The 22,498-nt window shown below is 46.7% G+C and overlaps 1 protein-coding gene across 2 annotated transcripts in view; it reads left to right on the forward strand.

The window, feature by feature from the left end:
• The first annotated feature begins 608 nt into the window (after nt 1-608).
• The window catches only part of LOC118212963 (PDZ and LIM domain protein 5-like), a 42,796-nt gene continuing 20,906 nt past the window's right edge, over nt 609-22,498 (forward strand). For both annotated transcript variants that reach the window (XM_035391530.1, XM_035391532.1), the window contains exons 1-3: nt 609-749; nt 5,898-6,061; nt 15,538-15,689. In XM_035391530.1, coding sequence (XP_035247421.1) covers nt 5,963-6,061; nt 15,538-15,689 — 251 coding nt within the window. In that variant the 5' untranslated portion in view covers nt 609-749; nt 5,898-5,962. The remainder of the gene's footprint in view (nt 750-5,897; nt 6,062-15,537; nt 15,690-22,498) is intronic.

Below are 22,498 nucleotides of genomic sequence, written 5' to 3' on the forward strand. Positions count from 1 at the left end.
TGGCGTTTAACTTGCATATTGTATTCTGTGACATTTCACAAAGATGTGACCTGACTTGCTCTCAGAGAACATTTAAACTTTATCTTAGATTACAGACGTACTATTGGCTCAGAAATTGAATGACTTTGAAACTCTAATTTGAGAAATTCCCAGAAGATATTTGTTCGGTAGTAAAGAACCAGCTAACTTACAACTGGAAACTTGAAACTTCTGTAGACTGTTGTTATATTTGTAGTCTGCTGTTATTTTTTTACATCAACATTACGGTTTTTTATTTTATTTTATAAGAAAACCGTCTTTATGATACATTCCCATATGGAAAAGCAAAAATACGTCTGAGAGATTCGCATATAGCCTTGAATTACCCAACTGCTGCTGAACAAGTCTTAAGCAATAACTGAACTGCTACATGAACTGCTTCAGCAACTATCCTGGTGCATTATTTTTGCGTCTAAAGATTTACTTTCGAATACATAGGCTACTCAGCCACATTGTGTACGTGATAATGAGTGGTCTGAATTAGCTCCACACTCGCCCTAGAAAACATGCACTCTATCTAAAATATAGCATAAATATGAAGTATAAATATTGCCCTTCTCTGTCGCTGTGACGTGACTGAAGTGTGAGCTGACGGCAGTGGAGTTTGATGCGGAAGTCAAACGGCTGGGTCGGTGGCCGGTAGGCAGTGCAGTTACTCGCACTGTAGCGGGACCACGGCAGGGAGTCGGGCTTAAGCTGCCGTCAAATAGGTGAGTGAGCCGGCGACGCGCAAACTTCATGCTTTTCAGAGTAAATGCAACTACGGAGAAAAAATATATAATAAGGAGGCAGTAGCTAAACACCAGGAAGCAAGGATGAAGCGTCCTCAGTTCATAGCCTGCGGCTCTTTACCTGTTCACGCTGAAACTTCGGTAGCTAATTCAGCAGATGTGAGACTAACTTTTGACATGAAATATTCCACAAATATGCCGTCCTTATTTGACGTATTCTCCCCAGCAGAACTCTTGTTCATTCATTCGTTCATTTATTTATTTTAAACTCAATACGTGTGGTAGCATGTTAAAGTGATATCGCCTACATTTATTAAAATTAAGTTACCCCTTTTCTTTCCTTGATGTCCGTCTCCTTTAGTTTGGTTTCCTTTTATGTGATATGTTTTTTTATTACTGAGCAGGAGATGTGACTTATTTTGTCGGAGTTAAAGATTTCACATTTTTTAGGAAATCGTGCCTCCGAGGGATGGGTAGGGTGTGTCAGGACAAGCAGGGACTGGTTGTTGCCATGCCGACTGCAGACGGTATTAAGTTGTATGGTCTACACATCTTATGTCTGTAGCCTACTAGACACTGATATTGCACGCGGCTTTAATTTGTGCTCGTATCTGAAGTTCATTATGAATTTCCGAAGCACGATCTGTTTCTACTCTAGACCTGTCGCATTGTTTGTATGCTAAGAATGCTATGACAACTGTAATTTTGTTAACATTTCAGTTAGTGACCACAGTCAGCACTGGCATGGCCCATGTTCTTACTCAGATTTTCAAGTTGTTTTCTAAAAGGCAGGAAAGAGTAGCCTATTGGTGTATTACTGATTATGTTGTGGCATGTCTCTGTCTCCTCTGTACTGTCTGGATAGCTTGTTTTTGGGTTGGTAGCCCCCTACTGAAGCTATACCTGACAAAACTTGTGCACTGAATCGCCACGATTGTGCTTGTTCTTACATGATGCCTTATCAGAGGTTGCATTTGGCAGGGGCAAGAGCTGGGTGTCAACCAGGGGCCTGTATCAGGAAGCAGGGTTACTGTGTTAGCTGGATAACTGCACTGAGTAAAACCCTGTATCACAGAGCAGGGTTACTGAGTTAGCTGGATAACTGCGCTGAGTAAAACCCTGTATCACAGAGCAGGATTACTGAGTTAGCTGGATAACTGCACCGAGTAAAACCCTGTCTCACAGAGCAGGTTACTGAGTTAGCTGGATAACTGCGCTGAGTAAAACCCTGTATCACAGAGCAGGTTACTGAGTTAGCTGGATAACTGCGCTGAGTAAAACCCTGTATCAGGAAGCAGGATTACAGTGTTAGCTGGCAGAGTAAAAACCGGAACCCTCCCAAATCTGCAACATGGACTGAAATAAAAAGAGGGCTTCATCCAGCTAAGGCAGTAGTCTTGCTTCATGCCACAGGCCCAATGTGTGAATGTACCTGAGTCACTTGTTATTAATCTTGAGATTTATCCAGAAAACTCAGAACATTTGCCTCAGGTGTTTCCAGGTCACCACACAACGGTTGGCTCAGGACCTGATAGAAGCATTGGCCAATGAGCAGGGCCGGTATTGTGGTTGCCAGGGAGTTAGGGTGTAGCCTACTTCACTGTGTGTTGTTGTTGGGGTGGGGTGCTGGAGCCTATCCCAGCATTCTTTGGGCGAGAGGCAGGAATACACCCTTCATGTGACAATTTAGAGTCTCCAATTAACCTACCTGCATGTTTTTGGACTGGGAGGAAACTGGAGTATTCGGAGGAAACCCACACGGACACGGGGAGAAAGGCCACACAGAAAGCCCAAACCGAGATTCAAACCCGCAACCTTCTTGCTGTGAGGCGACAGTGCTACCCACTGCACCGCCGTGTGTGTTTGGCCAGACACAAATATTATACACAAATGTGTATTTTTTGTGTTTTTATGTTTGGAGCTCTTTCATGTCCTGAACCTTATAAGATTCTGGGTCATATTGGCTAGAAATTGCACAATGGAGAATGTTGAGATGGTGATACAGCTGTCCGGTTGTCAGGTCTGCAGTCTCTGTCTGGCTATTGGTCAGCCAGTGTCTGCTGGTCAGCTGCTCGTCCCTGGAAAGCACAGCTGTTCTGATCTTCAGTCATGAGCCGACATGTGACCTGCGTTTGATTCAGGGTGTTCCTGGATCTAACAGTCTCCTCTTTTATAAAACTCTGGCTCCAGTTTCAACAGGAATACGTTTTTCTATTACTGTTGCCTCTATTTCCATCTGCTCAAAGATAATTTGAAGATATTGCACAGCGGGACAGAATACAATATAGCTAAATGAGTGCTGGGCTGGGTATTGTTATGAATAGGATGTGCATTGTGTGAATTTAAACGAGATTAGGCCTGGTCAGCAGACTACTGTGCTTCTCCTGATTCAGAGAAATTAAGGTGAATTTTCTGGCTGATTCTCTGTCGCAAGTGGAAGCTGTTTTGGAAACAGAGAATGAATGTCTTATTTCACATCGGTGATTCACTTAAGGCACACAAAGATCACTGGAAATGACTCACATCCTGGTGCGCAGTTGAGAATGTACTTTAAGTATGTTGGCTGATGTTAGATTTTGTTCTTGAATTACTTTGCAAACACGTCTAGCAGAATTATAATATTGCCGTGGCACTGGGCATGAGGTGGGTGTGTCCTGGGCAGGAGGTGGGTGTGCCCTGGACACGGGGCAGTGGAACAACTAATGATACGAGTTATTTGGAAGATGCTAATCGAATAGCAAGATAGGGGAATGCATTACTGCTTCACAGGTAAGTGGAACTGGCACAGCTGGAGCAGGGAGAGGTTGAGTATCTGACCAATCAGAGGGCCTTTTATGGAGCAGTGAATCATGGGATATCTCACAAAACCAAAGTTCCCCCCCCCTCTGTGAGATGAAAGTAATATAATATATACAAGGCTGAAGGGGAATTCTGTTGATCTGTTTCTTCTCAAGCGCTGCGCTGTTATTTCCAGCACAACTCTGCTTCACCAGCCGACCTTTCAGTGAAATGCTAACAGAGCCAAGCCACACGTGCGCTAGCATCAGCCATGTGGCACGAGAAGGATGCAGGGCGGTAAGACCGCTAAGTCTCCTGCCCACTGTGGTATCAATTCAACTGAACAGATGCAAACAGTGCTTATATAAGACTTAATTAAATAAAAGTAGGAATGAATGGGTGGAACAAAAAATCCTTAAAATAGCAAATGTGTTCGAACTTCATGTGTCTTAGCATGCTGAGAGAGGATGGGTGGTTTCTGAGAGTCCTGCAAAGGGTGATATTCTCACAATTGCTGGGATTGACTGGCCTAGTGCACGGCATTGCCATATTAATACTGGGACACTTTGGACATACCGAAAACCAGCAGGTCTTCCCAGTGCAAGACACTGCCCCATATCCTCGTCAAAGAGAGTCAGTTCTGCTCTTTGAGTTAGAGAACCATCCAATCATGCACAGGGTCATTCTCAGGGTCATCACACCCGGACACAGCTCTGCCAGGCCAACGCTGAATTTGTGTGCTCACATAACCATGGCGATAGCAGCGCTGTTCAAAAAGGAAAACATATCTGCACACCAAAATTCAGAAGCTCCCAAAGCCCCATTTCAGTCAGAAGGACCATCACCGGGCATCCAAGGCACTGATCAGTGTGATGAAGGGGCATCCAAGGCACTGATCAGTGTGATGAAGGGGCATCCAAGGCACTGATCAGCGTGATGAAGGAGCATCCAAGGCACTGATCAGTGTGATGAAGGGGCATCCAAGGCACTGATCAGCGTGATGAAGGTACATCCAAGGCACTGATCAGTGTGATGAAGGGGCATCCAAGGCACTGATCAGTGTGATGAAGGGGCATCCAAGGCACTGATCAGCGTGATGAAGGGGCATCCAAGGCACTGATCAGCGTGATGAAGGGGCATCCAAGGCACTGATCAGCGTGATGAAGGGGCATCCAAGGCACTGATCAGCGTGATGAAGGGACATCCAAGGCACTGATCAGTGTGATGAAGGGGCATCCAAGGCACTGATCAGCGTGATGAAGGTACATCCAAGGCACTGATCAGTGTGATGAAGGGGCATCCAAGGCACTGATCAGTGTGATGAAGGGGCATCCAAGGCACTGATCGGCGTGATGAAGGGGCATCCAAGGCACTGATCAGCGTGATGAAGGGGCATCCAAGGCACTGATCAGTGTGATGAAGGGGCATCCAAGGCACTGATCAGCGTGATGAAGGGGCATCCAAGGCATTGATCAGCGTGATGAAGGGGCATCCAAGGCACTGATCTGCGTGATGAAGGGGCATCCAAGGCACTGATCAGCGTGATGAAGGTCTTTACGCCCTAAACGCTGCGTTGTTAACTCACTGCGTCCTTGGGAGCGTTTAATTTTGGTGTGCGGATGGCTTTGCGGGGATTCCTGGTTTTAACGTCTGCAGATTCAGGCGCACCGGTGCTTCTGGGCGTCCCGGGGTGAACGGTCGGATCGTGTGCCGACACACATTCCTTTGGGCTGGGCGTGTCCCAGGTGTCCCTCGCTTCACTGCCCACCTGAGCGGTGCCAGGCGATGCCAGGCGGCGGCAGGCGATGCCAGGTGATGCCAGGCGGCGGCGGGCGGTGCCAGGTGATGCCAGGCGGCGGCGGGCGATGCCAGGGCCGCTGAGGGCGGAATGGAGCGAGGCCAGCCGGGGCATTCCTGTGTGAGGAACGGCCGGGTTTCCATCAGTGTTGGATCTGTAGTGAAAATAAACAACCAGGGCTGCGGTACGGCTCTCCACGATGCGTGCTTCCCTTTTCTCTGTGGTGTGTGTGTGTGTGTGTGCGTGTGTGTGTGCGTGTGTGTGTGCGTGTGTGTGTGCGTGTGCGTGCGCGTGCCTCACTAAACATAAAATTGACCTTTTTTTACTTTGTCAACTGTTACAGAAACTTAATATATTTTTTTGTCTGGAATTTGCCATGTAGGCAGGACCATTAAAAACTGAATGTGCATTTCCATCCCACAACTACAAAAGGAAAGATTCACAACCACTGTTTTAACACAATGGTACTGTATGCTGAACCAAAAAATGACAAGAAACAGTGACATACAATGAGACCACTGAGACTAACCCGTTTTCCTGTGTCTTTGCAGGACAGGAAGCCATTGGGAGTTGGGCCCACCTGGACACTCTCACCTGTGCGGGACACCTGCAGACCATGAGCAGCACATACAGCGTGACCCTGGGGGGTCCCGGGCCCTGGGGCTTCAGACTGCAGGGGGGGAAGGATTTCTGCATGCCCCTCACTGTCTCCAGAGTGAGTCATACCCGTTACTCCCCCCCCCCCCCCCCCCATCTCCCATCCCCCATCCCCCGTCCCGTCCCGTCCTGAAATCCTGGGCGTTTCCTCTCGCCCAACCCCCGCTCTGCGGTCCGTTTCTCACCTGCGTGTGCCACACACCTGTCTCCCCCCCCGCCCCTTCCCTCTGCACCCCATCACCCTCTTCACTCGCTTCACCCCGAAAACTCCGGGGGGGGCTGCCGACTGTGGAGCGGGGGAAAATGGCTGCTTCTTTTCCTCATAGCTCAGGCCGGGGGTGAGATGGGGCAGTTCCCTCGTCGATATTTCCTCGTCTTCCTCTTTGCTCTTTGGCACCATTTTTGGGTCTGGCACCAGGGCAGGTTCACCTAGCGCCTTCCAGGAACGAAGTGGGATGTTTCAGCTTCCCTGAAACTCCACTGGAACAGGTTGGGCCATGTACCTTTTTATCTGCAATGAGCTGTTGTTCATACAGCTGTAGGTGTATCAATTTAGTGATACAACGTGTAAAATCTTTCAGCTGGAACATTTGGTGCTGCACATTACATAAAGGCATATGTCTGAAAACTAGTCTGACTAATTAAAATCCTTAAGTCAGTATGGAATATTTATCTTATATCTGTTCCTGATGTAATGAGGCATTAAATAAAAATAATTAACAGCTTTTATGGTTTAGTAATTAGAGTTAAATGCAGTAGTGAAAAGCACACACAGAGTACCCCCTGCTGTATTGTGTTCCACCTGCAATACTGCTATATACACAAAATACAAATCCAGACATTCCTCTGTTCCATTGTAGCTGACTTGGCACCATTTATATTTCAATTTGCCATATTGCGTTGGCTTCACACGGATTTTCTAATGGCAGAGGGACAACGCTTCAGGATAATTAATAGCACTTTTGTTTTCAGCACCTGTTTTTCCAGGAATGCGGGGAGAGAAAGCTCCTCGAATTCGGCCCAGTTTGGCTTTTTTTTTTTTTTTTGGTTTAGCGTGCGTTACAGGTGGTCTGCATTATTCCACAAGCAGATGGGTCTTCCTGTCGTTGCTGATGGCCAGACGTTTCGCTAAAAACCTCCAGCGGGAGCTCTTCCAAGTTCTGACGGATGGCTGAGATCCCAGATCCCTGTTCGAACAAATCTAGGCACAGATCTGAGCACTGTCAGGACACGATCTGTTGGCGCACTTTCTGCGTGAAGAATCTGATGTTGATGGATTGTTGAATTGACGATCCTCCACAGTTACTTGCGCACTTGTTAATGGTGTAGCACTCTACTCAAGGTAAAGTGAGTAATGCTCATTTTGCCTCCATTATTAATTATTTATTACAATCAATGAAGGAGTACATTTTTTTTTAAATGTTGCATTTTCTCATAACTTTAGACAAATGCTGCACTGAGGAACGGGACACACTTACAGCCATGATGGAACACAGTTTGGCCCTTAATAGATACTGGCCTGAAGTGGCACAGTTTGACCCTCCATAGATACTGGCCTGAAGTGGCACAGTTTGACCCTCCATAGATACTGGCCTGAAGTGGCACAGTTTAACCCTCCATAGATACTGGCCTGAAGTGGCACAGTTTGACCCTCCATAGATACTGGCCTGAAGTGGCACAGTTTGACCCTCCATAGATACTGGCCTGAAGTGGCACAGTTTGACCCTCCATAGATACTGGCCTGAAGTGGCACAGTTTGACCCTCCATAGATACTGGCCTGAAGTGGCACAGTTTGACCCTCCATAGATACTGGCCTGAAGTGGCACAGTTTAACCCTCCATAGATACTGGCCTGAAGTGGCACAGTTTGACCCTCCATAGATACTGGCCTGAAGTGGCACAGTTTGACCCTCCATAGATACTGGCCTGAAGTGGCACAGTTTGACCCTCCATAGATACTGGCCTGAAGTGGCACAGTTTAACCCTCCATAGATACTGGCCTGAAGTGGCACAGTTTGACCCTCCATAGATACTGGCCTGAAGTGGCACAGTTTGACCCTCCATAGATACTGGCCTGAAGTGGCACAGTTTAACCCTCCATAGATACTGGCCTGAAGTGGTACAGTTGGGTCCTCCATAGATACTGGCCTGAAGTGGCACAGTTGGGTCCTCCATAGATAAGGGCTTGTGGGTGATAAAGGCTCTTCCTGTCCACAGAAGCCATTTAATCTCTGTCAGCAGCTGGATAGAGGAGGCTGAAGAATGCTATTAACAGCCCGGCTGGAAGTTTAAATTGGATATGAATTCTGACACTTCCTTCCTGCATTTTATAAGCGCTAAATATAGATTTATACACATACTGTACGAGCCACACTGCCCCCAGAAAGACTTGAGTCTTCACAAAAGGAAATAATGTTTTAGTGTACCTAGTCAATATGATTTTGGAAGAGGTAGAAGTAACAAGACATTTAGTAGGTTTCCTGTGTGCATTTTTGAACATATTCGTTTTGTTTTGGTCTTTCTATCCATTTTATTTAGCTTGGTGCTAATTGGCTCTCGGTGAGGTTACTGTACCTCTCCCTGGCTGTCTAGCGCTAATATTGCTGCTAGCTGTGCAGCTTGTTATTAGCTAGGCTAGTCTTACATGGTTACTGATCCTGATGCAGGTGGTAGCCACTAGCTAGCTTGTGCAGGAGTGCATTAATGCTGACTTTAAACTGGGCATGCTAGCTGAACTGAGATTATATTGACTTTGTTTTGCTAAAATGTTCGTGTTTAGACCACAATTTTTTGCAGTTGTGTAGGGAATAAAGATACATTAGATGGCCTTTACAGCTCAGCTGAAACAAGTGTTGTTGTTGTTGTTCAATGATTTATGATACTAATGAACCATTTTACCCTTATTTGATACCCGAGACTTTAGCCTGCATGGAAGAAGGTTAGCTTTGTTGTTAGGAGTTAGTTCCAGACCAGTTGGCACCACTTCCTGTTATGATCAAATAGAATTGGCAGTCTCTCACACAGGTTGGCTATGACTCATCCTTTTTCAGGTTGGTGTTTTTCACTTCCATTTTAGGGAAGAAAGAAAAAGCTTGCATGCTTACCCTGGGCTCAGATTACCTCAGAGTGCACTTGCTTCGGTAGATGAGGTGAAAAATGTCCACCAGTTTGTGCAATGATTTTTTTTTTTTTTTCCCGGGTGAAGAAACATGCTTGTGCAATAACCAGGTTTCCTACTGCCTGTTTGCATGTCATATGCAGTAATATGACTGCGGGCGCGGGGGAGGGACAGAGTACAGGAAGTATAAGTGTGTGACAGTCAGTGTTGGGGAAGCTACTTTGAAAGCATAGCTTTGCAAACTACCAATTACTTCACACTGGAAGAAGTTGAACCACAGCAATGCTACCCTAGGGAGAAATCTAATTTGGTTAACTAAAGCTACTTAGAAAAAGTAGTTCAAACTACTTTGTAAAAACAATGATCAAACTGACAATGTGATACGAAATTGTAGCAAAATATAATACAAAAAAGTCACATGCCAGCAAAAAATGCCACTCAGTTGAGTTTATTGCAAAAAGTGCCCACTTGTTCACAGGTCATACATAAACCAAAAAAATAAAATACCCCATTATTGATGGGAAAGTGCAAGGAATGTCAGCTTTGGTTTTGTATACAATGTCCATCAGTCAGACACCTGCCTTCCAGAAACTAGAGTCCAGGTGGGGGTATTGCACCAAGCAGGATTACTCAGTTAGCCAGGTAACTTCTAAAATAGCATGCAACAACTTCTCTGAACATTTGTTAATATAATATATTCAAGTTTAGTTTTACAAATTCAGATTCAAAACATTAAAAACTATAGCCAAATATTTTTCACAAGTGAGCTGACAATCCAGCTTCCTGTAATACCCCTGAGACCTAAACAAAACAATCCCATCTGGGCTTTTCACAAGGACAAAATTGCAAGGAATGTTATATTTTTGCTGTAAACAAATCTGGATTTTGTATTATCTGACTACAACTAAAACAGTAAAGAAAAAAATATTTTATATTATGTTTGTAGTTTCAGTAATTAACTACACAAAAAAAGGCAAAAAAGTAATTTAACTACTTGAATCACTATGCAAATATGAATGTAGTTTAACCACCAGCAAGCTACAGCAAAATGTATTTAAACTACTAGTTTAATTACATGTGGTTCACTACTCCCCGACACTGGTGGCAGTTCTGGTGAAAGCAGAACTCAACACAATGCCTTATCACAAAGACTCCAGCACCAATGACTTCCCTACAGTCCGTCTGGAGTTTTGGAGGAACAAACATTCCCCTGAGTTCTAAACACCGTCTCTCAGGAGCACAGACTCCAAATGCGGTTTTCTAATTATAGACCCTGATTCGAGACGGATGCTATTTAGCCCAAAGAGCTGGAATAACCCTGGACTGTTCAGAACTGCGCTGATGAGTCTGTTACACACACATCTCATGGTTCCTGAAAAAGGATGGTGGCCTTCATCCAGATGTGGTCCTCAGCCACTGTGGTCCTCAGCCACTGCAGGCATCAGCCACTGTGGTCCTCAGCCACTGCAGGCATCAGCCACTGTGGTCCTCAGCCACTGCAGGCATCAGCCACTGTGGTCCTCAGCCACTGTGGTCCTCAGGCACTGTGGTCCTCAGCCACTGCAGGCATCAGAAGCTATTAGAACACCTCATATTCTGGAAGCTTTCACATTTCCTGAAAAATCCGTCCCCCATTAAATTTGTCCAAAAATAGGGATATTTGCATGCAAGGGCACTGGAGGTGTGCCTAAGGTCTTAGTTTTTATTCAAATTGGCAGTTTTTTGGAGACTATCCAGGGTTTTATAGGAGTCAGTTCAAGGTTTTTGCTAAATCCCCACTCTTCAAAGGGTTACATTATTTTTATACGGTTCTCTCCCCAATTTGAGATGTCTGATGGTAATTTAGCCCCACTGCTGCAGCCTTCTCTGCTGGTTCTGGAAGACGCACGCATGCACACAGATCCTCTGACTGCTCAGCCTGCTTCTGCTCAGCCTGCTGCTGCTCTTCTCCCTGAAGTCCTCTGGCTGTCCAGCCTGCTGCTGCTCTTCTCCCTGCAGACCTCTGACTGCTCAGCCTGCTGCTGCTCTTCTCCCTGCAGTCCTCTGACTGCTCAGCCTGCTGCTGCTCAGCCTGCTGCTGCTCTTCTCCCTGCAGACCTCCGACTGCTCAGCCTGCTGCTGCTCTTCTCCCTGCAGTCCTCTGACTGCTCAGCCTGCTGCTGCTCTTCTCCCTGCAGTCCTCTGACTGCTCAGCCTGCTGCTGCTCTTCTCCCTGCAGTCCTCTGACTGCTCAGCCTGCTGCTGCTCTTCTCCCTGCAGTCCTCTGACTGCTCAGCCTGCTGCTGCTCTTCTCCCTGCAGTCCTCTGACTGCTCAGCCTGCTGCTGCTCTTCTCCCTGCAGTCCTCTGACTGCTCAGCCTGCTGCTGCTGCTCTTCTCCCTGCAGTCCTCTGACTGCTCAGCCTGCTGCTGCTCTTCTCCCTGCAGTCCTCTGACTGCTCAGCCTGCTGCTGCTCTTCTCCCTGCAGTCCTCTGACTGCTCAGCCTGCTGCTGCTCTTCTCCCTGCAGACCTCTGACTGCTCAGCCTGCTGCTGCTCTTCTCCCTGCAGTCCTCTGACTGCTCAGCCTGCTGCTGCTCTTCTCCCTGCAGTCCTCTGGCTGCTCAGCCTGCTGCTGCTGCTCTTCTGTTCTTCGTGTTCTTAATTGAAGCCACGCTTCCAGTGGTTGTTTTGGGCAAAACTTTTTAACCAAGGATTATACAGTCATGATTATGGGCACTACGTCCATTTTGTAAATTATTGTATGACATTGTTTAGAAGCAAGTTGATTATAGAAATAGCTTTTAAAATGCTGAGCAGCATGATATGCCAGCAGCTATACCACCCTTCATACTGCTCAGAGCAGCTGTACCACCCCTCACACCGCCCACAGCACCCGGCTGAGGCTGAGCAGATGTGGGTCTGCTTACTGCTGGAATGGCAGCCTCCTGGGCAAAGTCACTGATGGAGGAGGGGTTGATGGGATAGCTGGAATGAATGAAAACTATATTGAAATCCATGAGCTAACCAACTATATTCATTGTGTTTTGGTTAAATTGTTTAATAGGTTTAATGATCTGCCGGGTGGTATTTTTTTGAAAATTCTGTATTACTTTTGCTCGATTCAGTTTTCTCATTCTGGAAGTGTAGAAGCCTGTTGATATAATAATCCTTATTCCTTAACTTGGCTTCCCACAAATAAAAAATAACAAAAAGCTAATTTCATGGTTGAGATCTAGGTTTGATCTGTATTTACATTCTTGCAAGCATGCAAGCCTACACACGAATTTGGATCAATCTCTCTCCTCCCTCCTCTCCCTCTCTCTCTTTCATTCTCCTTCTCCCCCTCTCCCTCTCTCTCTCTCTCTCTCTGCACATAGGCCCTTGTTTGGTAAAATGTCAGAGGAATAATATCACAGGATTAGCCAGCCACGCGACACCACTGTGCTGGTTAATTATAGCCAAGGATTGGCCGAGGGTCCAAGTCACTTTTTCCCTCCTGCAGTGATTATTGGATTATTATATAATTTATGGAAGATATTACACTACATAATTTTTTTTTTTTCCCCATTTCTTTTTATTTGATATTTAAGTGCAGTAAATAGAATCAGTTTTTTCTTTAGCTCAGGCTGTACAGGCCTGAATGCCCTGATGCATACTTCTTCCCCCGCTTGTCTTATTATAGTGGCGGTAATGCCGTGCGGTGTGGAGTGGAATTCCATTGTCGAGTGCGAGCGCTATTCCTGTGTGATAACGGCGGTCACATGCAGCCAAAGGGGCGGGGCTTCGAGCCGGGATAGCGGGCCTCAGACACAGCGACGGCTTTAGATCTTAAACATTAGTATTCTGGCAGCAGGGCAGACATCTCTGAAATGTATTTTCTGTTTGGACCAGGGAGCCCTTTGAATGCGTGAAAGGTTTGTCTTCGTCAAAGCCCCAAAGTGGTGGAGTGTTCTAACAGTAGAGGAAATGACACTGAAATGTTTCACACTTATGAAGAGGGGCCATTTGGGTATGTGTGTGAAAGCTTCTTCAGAGCCAGAGAGTGGCTTTTTCTTTTTTCTTTTTGTAAACTACCCCATATTAGCAACCTGTTCGCTCTTTTAAATATTGAAAAAATCCTGCTCCAGACCTGAACATATACCATCAGTCCTGTTTCATTCACTCTGGGGTCCTAAACGAGAAAAGGCTTCGAAACCTCTTGCACACGCTCAAGCGACCCAAAAACTGGATGAGATATTTTATTTTACCACTCCCCCCTCCCCACGCTCACCCCCTCCCCCTGTTTCCTGTGGAATTCGGAAGCAGCTGCCTCTGGTTCTGCCTCTCCAGTTACCTCTCTGCCCCCAGAGGTGTGTAACATTCCTGCAGTACTGCGCTCACCTGTCAGGTAGACACTGCTCTACCTGCTGCAGGCCACACAGGCGAACCCCAGGCCTGTCCCCCTGACACCGGGCCTGGTGCACTGCTGAGCACTTTCTCACAGTGTACAGCATACACATTTATTCTTCCTCTTCCTCTTCACACTCTCACACACACAGACACCACAGCACAGTTTTAGGATAGAACAGAAAAACATCTGAATAGTGGTCTGTTCATATGGTCAGCATTCTGGCATTGGCTTATGGTAATTTGATAATTCCTTGCACAGTGGCCCATTAGCTTATCTAGTAGTTAGACTGCAGTGGCCTCCGCAGTGCTGTGCTTCAGTCTTTTCTAGAGCTTGTGATTATCATGGCTAATTAAATCATAGGCCAGACGTGTGGCACGTGAGAGCAACTGACATTAATAGAACTGTGTTAGAACTGTAAAGCTCTTCTTCTCTGGTGTTCTCTCAGTGTGATAGAACTGTAAAGCTCTTCTTCTCTGGTGTTCTCTCAGTGTGATAGAACTGTAAAGCTCTTCTTCTCTGGTATTCTCTCAGTGCGATAGAACTGTAAAGCTCTTCTTCTCTGGTATTCTCTCAGTGCGATAGAACTGTAAAGCTCTTCTTCTCTGGTGTTCTCTCAGTGTGGTAGAACTGTAAAGCTCTTCTTCTCTGGTCTCTCAGTGTGATGGAACTGTAAAGCTCTTCTTCTCTGGTCTCTCAGTGTGATGGAACTGTAAAGCTCTTCTTCTCTGGTGTTCTCTCAGTGTGATGGAACTGTAAAGCCCTTCTTCTCTGGTGTTCTCTCAGTGTGATAGAACTGTAAAGCCCTTCTTCTCTGGTGTTCTCTCAGTGTGGTAGAACTGTAAAGCCCTTCTTCTCTGGTCTCTTTGTGTTACAACCATAAAGCTCTTCTTCTCTGGTGTTCTCTCAGTGCGATAGAACTGTAAAGCTCTTCTTCTCTGGTGTTCTCTCAGTGCGATAGAACTGTAAAGCTCTTCTTCTCTGGTGTTCTCTCAGTGTGATGGAACTGTAAAGCTCTTCTTCTCTGGTCTCTCAGTGTGATGGAACTGTAAAGCTCTTCTTCTCTGGTATTCTCTCAGTGTGATAGAACCATAAAGCTCTTCTTCTCTGGTGTTCTCTCGGTGCGATAGAACTGTAAAGCCCTTCTTCTCTGGTCTCTTTGTGTTAGAACCATAAAGCTCTTCTTCTCTGGTATTCTCTCAGTGTGATAGAACTGTAAAGCTCTTCTTCTCTGGTCTCTCAGTGTGATGGAACTGTAAAGCTCTTCTTCTCTGGTGTTCTCTCAGTGTGATAGAACTGTAAAGCTCTTCTTCTCTGGTCTCTCAGTGTGATAGAACTGTAAAGCTCTTCTTCTCTGGTCTCTCAGTGTGATAGAACTGTAATGCTCTTCTTCTCTGGTATTCTCTCAGTGTGATAGAACTGTAAAGCCCTTCTTCTCTGGTGTTCTCTCAGTGTGATAGAACTGTAAAGCCCTTCTTCTCTGGTGTTCTCTCAGTGTGGTAGAACTGTAAAGCCCTTCTTCTCTGGTGTTCTCTCAGTGTGGTAGAACTGTAAAGCTCTTCTTCTGTGGTGTTCTCTCAGTGTGATTGAACTGTAAAGCTCTTCTTCTCTGGTGTTCTCTCAGTGCGATAGAACTGTAAAGCTCTTCTTCTCTGGTGTTCTCTCAGTGTGATAGAACTGTAAAGCCCTTCTTCTCTGGTCTCTCAGTGTGATGGAACTGTAAAGCTCTTCTTCTCTGGTCTCTCTGTGATAGAACTGTAAAGCTCTTCTTCTCTGGTCTGTCAGTGTGATAGAACTGTGAAGCTCTTCTTTTCTGGTGTTCTCTCACTGTGATATAACTGTAAAGCTCTTCTTCTCTAGTCTCTTTGTGTAAGAACTGTAAAGCTCTTCTTCTCTGGTCTCTCTGTGATAGAACTGTAAAGCTCTTCTTCTGTGGTCTCTCTGTGATAGAACTGTAAAGCTCTTCTTCTCTGGTATTCTCTCAGTGTGATATAGCTGTGAAGCCTCATGTCTGAAGGCGTTGTAACCTGGGTGCTGTGTCTTCACAGTTGACAGATGGAGGAAAGGCCTCAAAGGCACACATCTCTGTCGGAGACGTGCTCCTGTCGATCGACGGCATCCAGACCAACGGAATGAACCACCTGGAGGCTCAAAATAAAATCAAGGCCTGCACCAGCAATCTCAAACTCACACTTCAGAAGTAAGACACTCAATGTTACTGTATTATTATTGCACTGTAATCTTTCTGTTCAAAAAAAGAGAATGCTTTACCTTGGACTTGGTCGACCCCTGAAGGCTGGTTCTTTAGTCTGCAAGTGGGTTATTGCTTGGTTTAGTTATTTTGCATGTTTTCTCCCTGTTAGTAAATTGCAGGATCCCATTTACTGTAATCTTGACATCCCACTCAGTGGCTCAGTTATTTCATAACCAGCTGGTTTACTTACTAGCTGTTTAGATTGTCTTCTTTGAACATCAGCTGCTTTAGCCACAACATGGTCAGTACAGGTTCATTACAGCTTTTCATGTTAGCTTGCAAGCTTGTAGCTACCTGTTTGAATATTTCAGTAATGAAAACATTGCGTTCTGGCTGTGGATAGAACTTGCTAGCTGCATTCCGGTTTACAGGAACACTTTAAACACACAAGAATAAAAAGCACAAAGTTTTTAATGCTCAAACGACAGCCTGTACATGTGCTGTATGTGTACTAGATGGTACCCAGGGGATTTGTTTTGTGTCATACTGAAATATCACACATCCTGTGTGACTCATGTATCAAAGAGCAATTTAACGCACACGCCCAGCTTTAAAAAAAAAAAATCACAAGCTTTTCAGGGTAAAGTGAGCACCCAGTCCCGTCCCAGTGATTTTGTATGTCTTTGAACTAAGAGAAGAAAAAGTGGAAGTGGAGGAAGTGTGTAATTATTCTGCGACCACTGGCCAGTCACGCAGTAACTTCACAAGCTTGTTTTCAGAGGTCACCCGTTCATTTTTGTAGAAACGGCACATGGCCAATATTTTCACAACAGTGTCCCCCCCTCCACTGCCTCCCCCATGCCCCACCCCAGCCACTAACCCCCCCTCTACGCCCCCCCACCCCACCGCAGGCAAACACTAACCCTCCCTCCACCCCCTCTCCGTCGCCCCGCCCCAGGCACTCAGTACCCACTATCCACCTGCCCCCCCCCCCCCCCCAAGCAGTGCTGCTGAGATGCAGGGGGGGGGAGCTGCTGTATGAATCGGCTGCCCTGTCTTGCCTGGTCATGCGCCTTCATTTCCCTGCTGAATGCTCACTGTGGGTTCCTCCTGCAGTGAACAGCCTGCTGAGGGCACGTCCAGCCTGGCTGTGTGCGACTGAGCAACGTCTGTGTTCATGTGGGGGTGGAAATATTACTGATGCCCTATGTACAGGGGTATACCAGGTACAGGGGCATATATGAGGGTTCCCCAGGTACAGGGGCATATATGAGGGTTCCCCAGGTACAGGGGCATATATGGGGGTTCCCCAGGTACAGGGGCATATATGAGGGTTCCCCAGGTACAGGGGCATATATGGGGGTTCCCCAGGTACAGGGGCATATATGGGGGTTCCCCAGGTACAGGGGCATATATGAGGGTTCCCCAAGACAAGGGTTGGGAGTCGCTGACACAGAGGATGGGTCTGTTTTTTTCACATTTTCCCTTTGAATGGTTAAAAAAAAAAAAAAAAAAAAAAACGGGGATCAAAAAGACCTGCAGGACTTATTCTCCGTCCAGTGGTCTCTACAGTAAAAAACTGGCCCACGGCGGATGAAAGGTTCTCTCTGAGGGATCAGAGAGCGTTTACACTGAGCCCCCTGCTCTGTGGGGGGGCAGGAGGCTGCGGGGGGGGGGGGGGGGGGTGAAGCCTCCACTGAACCCCGACTGAGCCCAGCCGATATCGCCCTCAGACCACCGCAGGACACCCGCTCGGCCCGCCCGCGGCCCGAGACACCCGCTGATTAAATAAACCCCTCTCCTGTGCACCCAGGAGTGAGAATGTCTCTCTGAGGTTAACCCTCCACACAAAAAAGCCTGCTTCAGAGGAGCCTGAGGCTTTCTGAACAGAGTCTTATTAAATGGCTCAGCAGCACTGTGTCTGTTGACCCTGTATGGACAGCTTTAGGCAGGTTTGTGTTTAATTACGCTGTGCGGTTAGTCACCTCAGCCCCAGTTCAGCCCACGGAAATTGGGGGTGGGGGCGGGGGCGGGGGGGTGGGGGTGGGGGCCGGGGGGGGGGGGGGTTGTGTGTGGTAATCGGGCCTCCCTGCCGCTCCCCACACCCCTGCGTGCTGCTGTCTCCACCCTTTGGCCCCGTGTGATCTCTGAACTGACAGCGAGCTGATAAGGGCCCTGCAGGTATTTGCACAACGATATGAAGATAATTCTGCAGGCGAGTCCACATGGGGATTAAACAAACGGAAGCGGGAGTACAGCGTCACCCAACGAGCAGGAAAAGCCGCACAGCGCCACAGCGAGGTTTCATGGCCGCGTAGTCTCATGGCACCGGGCGGAAGATCGATTGAAGGTGAAGGTCTTTTTTTCCCGCTCAAATTTTGAACGGCCAATCACCTGTATCTGCTGCCAGGTCCGTGCTACCATCCCACTGCCATGTGCAATGGTAGTGTCCCACCTCAGAATGGACCCTGTAGCCTGTACATCACAAGCCTGACTTCCTAACCATTATACAGCACTGCTGTCTACAGTCACTGTGCATTTCTGAACACTTATAGTCATTCGAAGGCAGTTTTAGAGCCTGCCCAAAGCCCCCCTGCTGGACTGCCATGCAGCACTCAATGGAATTTCCCTTCTTTTCCTTTTTTCCTTCGGATGCCAATACTATGCGGGAATCCTCCTGGAGGCGTTCCCAGGCTCTGGGGTTTGAAACGAAGGCCGTACAGACCGTACAGGTGGGGAATCACCTCAGCAATGACAGCATGTACCCTGAAATACAAAGCCAAGACTGCAGAAATAAAGGCTTTGAAAGACTATGAATCATATATGCTTAGAACCTTCATTTATTTTCTTCATATTAGTCAGCTGTAGCTCAGTGAAAATGCTGGTGCAGGTGTGTCTGTGCCTGTGCTTCCTGTCTTAAAGCTTGAGGTGCAGTAATCATAACATCCATGAGGACTTCAGAAACAGGATGCTTTAAGAGGGCTGGGTGCTGTTTAAAACAGTAATTTACTGTAACAGTATTCATTCATTAGTGTCTACAGCTATATGTACTCCCTCTTTGAAAAGCACTCTGGTGGTCCTGCCCAAGGAGGAATATTTGCTTTATTCCACACTTTCTCAATCACATTAAAATGAAATTGTGTTGTTAGAGTCACTAAGAACATTCACCGTAACATTCTGGAGCCTTGGATAGAATGGCATATTTGGAGTAAAAACAAGGAGATTAAGAAAATACTGCAGTTACACAGAAGAATCTGCTGCTGTGTCCAGTTTCTGTTTTTATTGCAGTTGTGTCCGTTTGGTCTGGAATTAGTGGTTGCTCAGATCGTAGAAGCTTGGAACTAAAAAGGGCTTCTGTTTGTGGAACAGATTCTCAGATATCAGGATGATTATTTAATTCTGTCAGGCTGCTAAGGCACGGCAGTAGTTCTCCTAAACCCCAAAGTTCCCCTGATGTTCAGGTCCTTGTTCATTCCACGCTGTAGAGTGATGACGATATAGGATGTGCTGCAAACACAAAGCAGCTCTCTCGACTTCTCCACATCCGGAACAGTGTGAAGCATATCGGCGCGTGCTCGCTATAGCGAAGCGTGATGATTGGCCGTCTCATGCTGATCAGTACTGTCCCCTTGGGGATGCGATACCGGTGTTCTTCCTATTCTCCTGACCTCAGTTTCACTCCCTTTGTGTCACAGGCCTGGCGAGGCCTGGGAGAAGTGAAACGCCCATTTCGCATTACAGGAAGATGTCCCTGCTGAACACAGATGTCAATACTGATAAAATCCACTCGGATCTCCACATCCTCCAGCAGACTTACTCACTTTGTGTTTGTGTCTGAGGTGTGCCACTCATTAAAAATGGGCTTGCCCGTCTGACTAGAGGACATTTTGACCAGTTTCAATGCATCACAACGTCCATCTCTTCACCAGGCGCTTCAGACACATCACAGTTTTGGAGGAAGGACAAGCCCTGCAGGTCTGTTTCCTGTCTGCGGTTTGAGTTACGCCAGGGGTCTGAATGAAGAAGTCATGGCCAGACACCTGACAAACAAAACCCAGAACCTGGACCAGATCGAGCTCTACTGTCTTATGACACATTCTCTGTGCTTATGTGCCAGGGCTACATGACATGGGCTGATCATTTAAAGGATTTTGTGCCGACTTCTTAATTAGATTAGATCATAACCTTTCTTTAGGTCACGAGTTACAGCTGCAGGCTGCATACTGTATGGTTTCGGTGGCCCTAAATAGGATGACTGGTTTGGCCCCAAAGCGCTCCTACATGATTCACTAAATCACATAAAGAAAAGTTGCATTGTGTGGCCCAGGGGTGGTTGTGGTCCTGAACGTCTGCCTGGAGTGTTTATGCCAGGAGCCAGCTCTGTGCGTACAGTGCAGTATGTGTGCTCGGTGAAAGTGTGTTACTGCAGTCTGATACCAGAGTGACCCAGCTCTGTGCGTACAGTGCAGTATGTGTGCTCGGTGAAAGTGTGTTACTGCAGTCTGATACCAGAGTGACCCAGCTCTGTGCGTACAGTGCAGTATGTGTGCTCGGTGAAAGTGTGTTACTGCAGTCTGATACCAGAGTGACCCAGCTCTGTGCGTACAGTGCAGTATGTGTGCTCGGTGAAAGTGTGTTACTGCAGTCTGATACCAGAGTGACCCAGCTCTGTGCGTACAGTGCAGTATGTGTACTCTGTGAAAGTGTTTTACTGCAGTCTGATACCAGAGTGACCCAGCTCTGTGCGTACAGTGCAGTATGTGTACTCTGTGAAAGTGTTTTACTGCAGTCTGATACCAGAGTGACCCAGCTCTGTGCATACAGTGCAGTATGTGTGCTCGTGAAAGTGTTTGACTGCAGTCTGATACCAGAGTGACCCAGCTCTGTGCGTACAGCTCTTTGAGAATCCAAATGTCGCTGGTTGGATCTAAAACATGCACTGGATGTCCAGGACCGGAGTTGGAGTGCTGGGGTCACTCAGGTCTGGGAACAAATGTGCCAGTTTGGTATGGCAGACATGTGGTGTTGTGTTTATGTGACATTCCTCTACATGACAGGCATTTAGCATTCATCCAGGGTGACATACCGTACGATGTAAGACAGACTGAGGTGTTATGAATCGAGTGCCCTTTGAGAGAAGGGATGGATTCCCTTGTCCTACAGTGAAGTGTGAATAGCTGTGCATATATTTAGATGTCCTTCTAAGACCTGGAAATTCATTTTTGTCCCCTGTAGGGGACACGAGTCTCTGGTCCTAATCTCAAGAACCATATATGCTGCTGTGCTGAACCCTACACTACAAGGGACATTCTGTAAAAAAAAAAAAAAATAATATTTTTGAAAATGTTTTCACTGCAACATGTTTTTGTTGCCATCCAAGACACTTAAATACTTAAACTTGGTTTGTGCCTGGTCTCAGGTGGATATAGTATTGATGAATCCATCCCTTCTCTTAAAGGGCACTCGATTCATTGATGAAGACTGTGTGGGGTTTCACAAGGGATGTGGTAAAGGTGGAGAACTGAAAGATGGGGGGGGGTGGCTGTCACCTCTAAGTGTGATCACTTCCTGTGTAAAACTGAGGGGAACAGCGTGTTTTGATAGCAGGATGGAGGAACGTCAGTCTGCCTGTGTCCCTGTGATTGCTCATGAGCTGTGTAGGAACCTCGGCTATTTTAAGTGTTTTAATGCCTGTGTGAGTGTCTGTGTGTGTGTGTGTGTGTATGAGTGTGAGTGTGTGTGTGTGTGTATGTACATGTGTGAGTGATGTGAGTGTGTGTGCAAGTGCATGTGTGTGTGTGAATGTGTGTGTGTGTGTGTGTGTGCGCGTGTATGCGTGTATGCGTATATGTGTGTGTGTGTGTGTGTGTGTATGCGTGTATGCGTATATGTGTGTGTGTGTGCGTGTTTTTGTGTGTGCATGTGTGTGTGTGAATGTGTGTGTGTGTGTGAGTGTGTGTGCATGTGTGTGTGTGTGTGAGTGCTGTGAATTTGTGTGTGTGAGTGTGTGAGTGTGTGTGTGTGTGTGTGTGAGTGTGTGTGTGTGAGTGTGTGTTGGGTTTTTGTGTGTGCGTGTGTGTGCGTGCGTGTGTGTGCGTGCGTGTGTGTGTGTGTGTGTGTGTGTGTGTGTGTGAGTGTGTGTGTGTGAGTGTGTGTTGGTTTTTGTGTGTGCGTGTGTGTGCGTGTGTGTGTATGTGTGAGTGTGTGAGTGTGTGTGTCCATGTGTGTGTGTGTGTGTGTGTGAATGTGTGTGTGTGTGTGTGTGAGTCTGTGAGTGTGTGTGAGTCTGTGAGTGTGTGTGTGTCCATGTGTGTGATTGAGTGCATTGAGCCAGGCCTCTATACCCTTTAATCTGAGACTGAAGTAGCTGTGTGTTTTTTGGACGCTGTCTTATCTCCGTGTTTAAACCTCAGCAGTGTGACTGTAGAGCGTGTGAGCCACAGAGTGCAGCTCTGTCTGCCACAGACTCATTTTTTAAATTATATTTCTCACCAAATAACTCCTGTGTGGAGTAGAGGTTTGGCTCCGTTCGGGTGTAGTGCTGCTTCTGGCACTTGAAGCGATTGCTTGTAGGACCGGTCAGGTTGTGGTGAACTCTTCTCTTGACCTGGATCTGAGCTGTGACATCATCTGGCTTTCATTTTGTATACTACCGGCCATGCAGAGTGTGTGTCTGTGCGTGCGTGCGTGCATATGTGTGTGTGTGTGTGTGCACAAGTATATGTACTGTGTGTAGGCTGGTGTTTTTTTCACAAAAGTTCAGAAATCAGCAAAAAGAACTAATTGAACCATGTATGTTAATAAAATAACATTTA

This window comes from Anguilla anguilla, chromosome 14, assembly GCF_013347855.1.
Source record: "Anguilla anguilla isolate fAngAng1 chromosome 14, fAngAng1.pri, whole genome shotgun sequence".
Classification (NCBI taxonomy): Eukaryota; Metazoa; Chordata; class Actinopteri; order Anguilliformes; family Anguillidae; genus Anguilla; species Anguilla anguilla.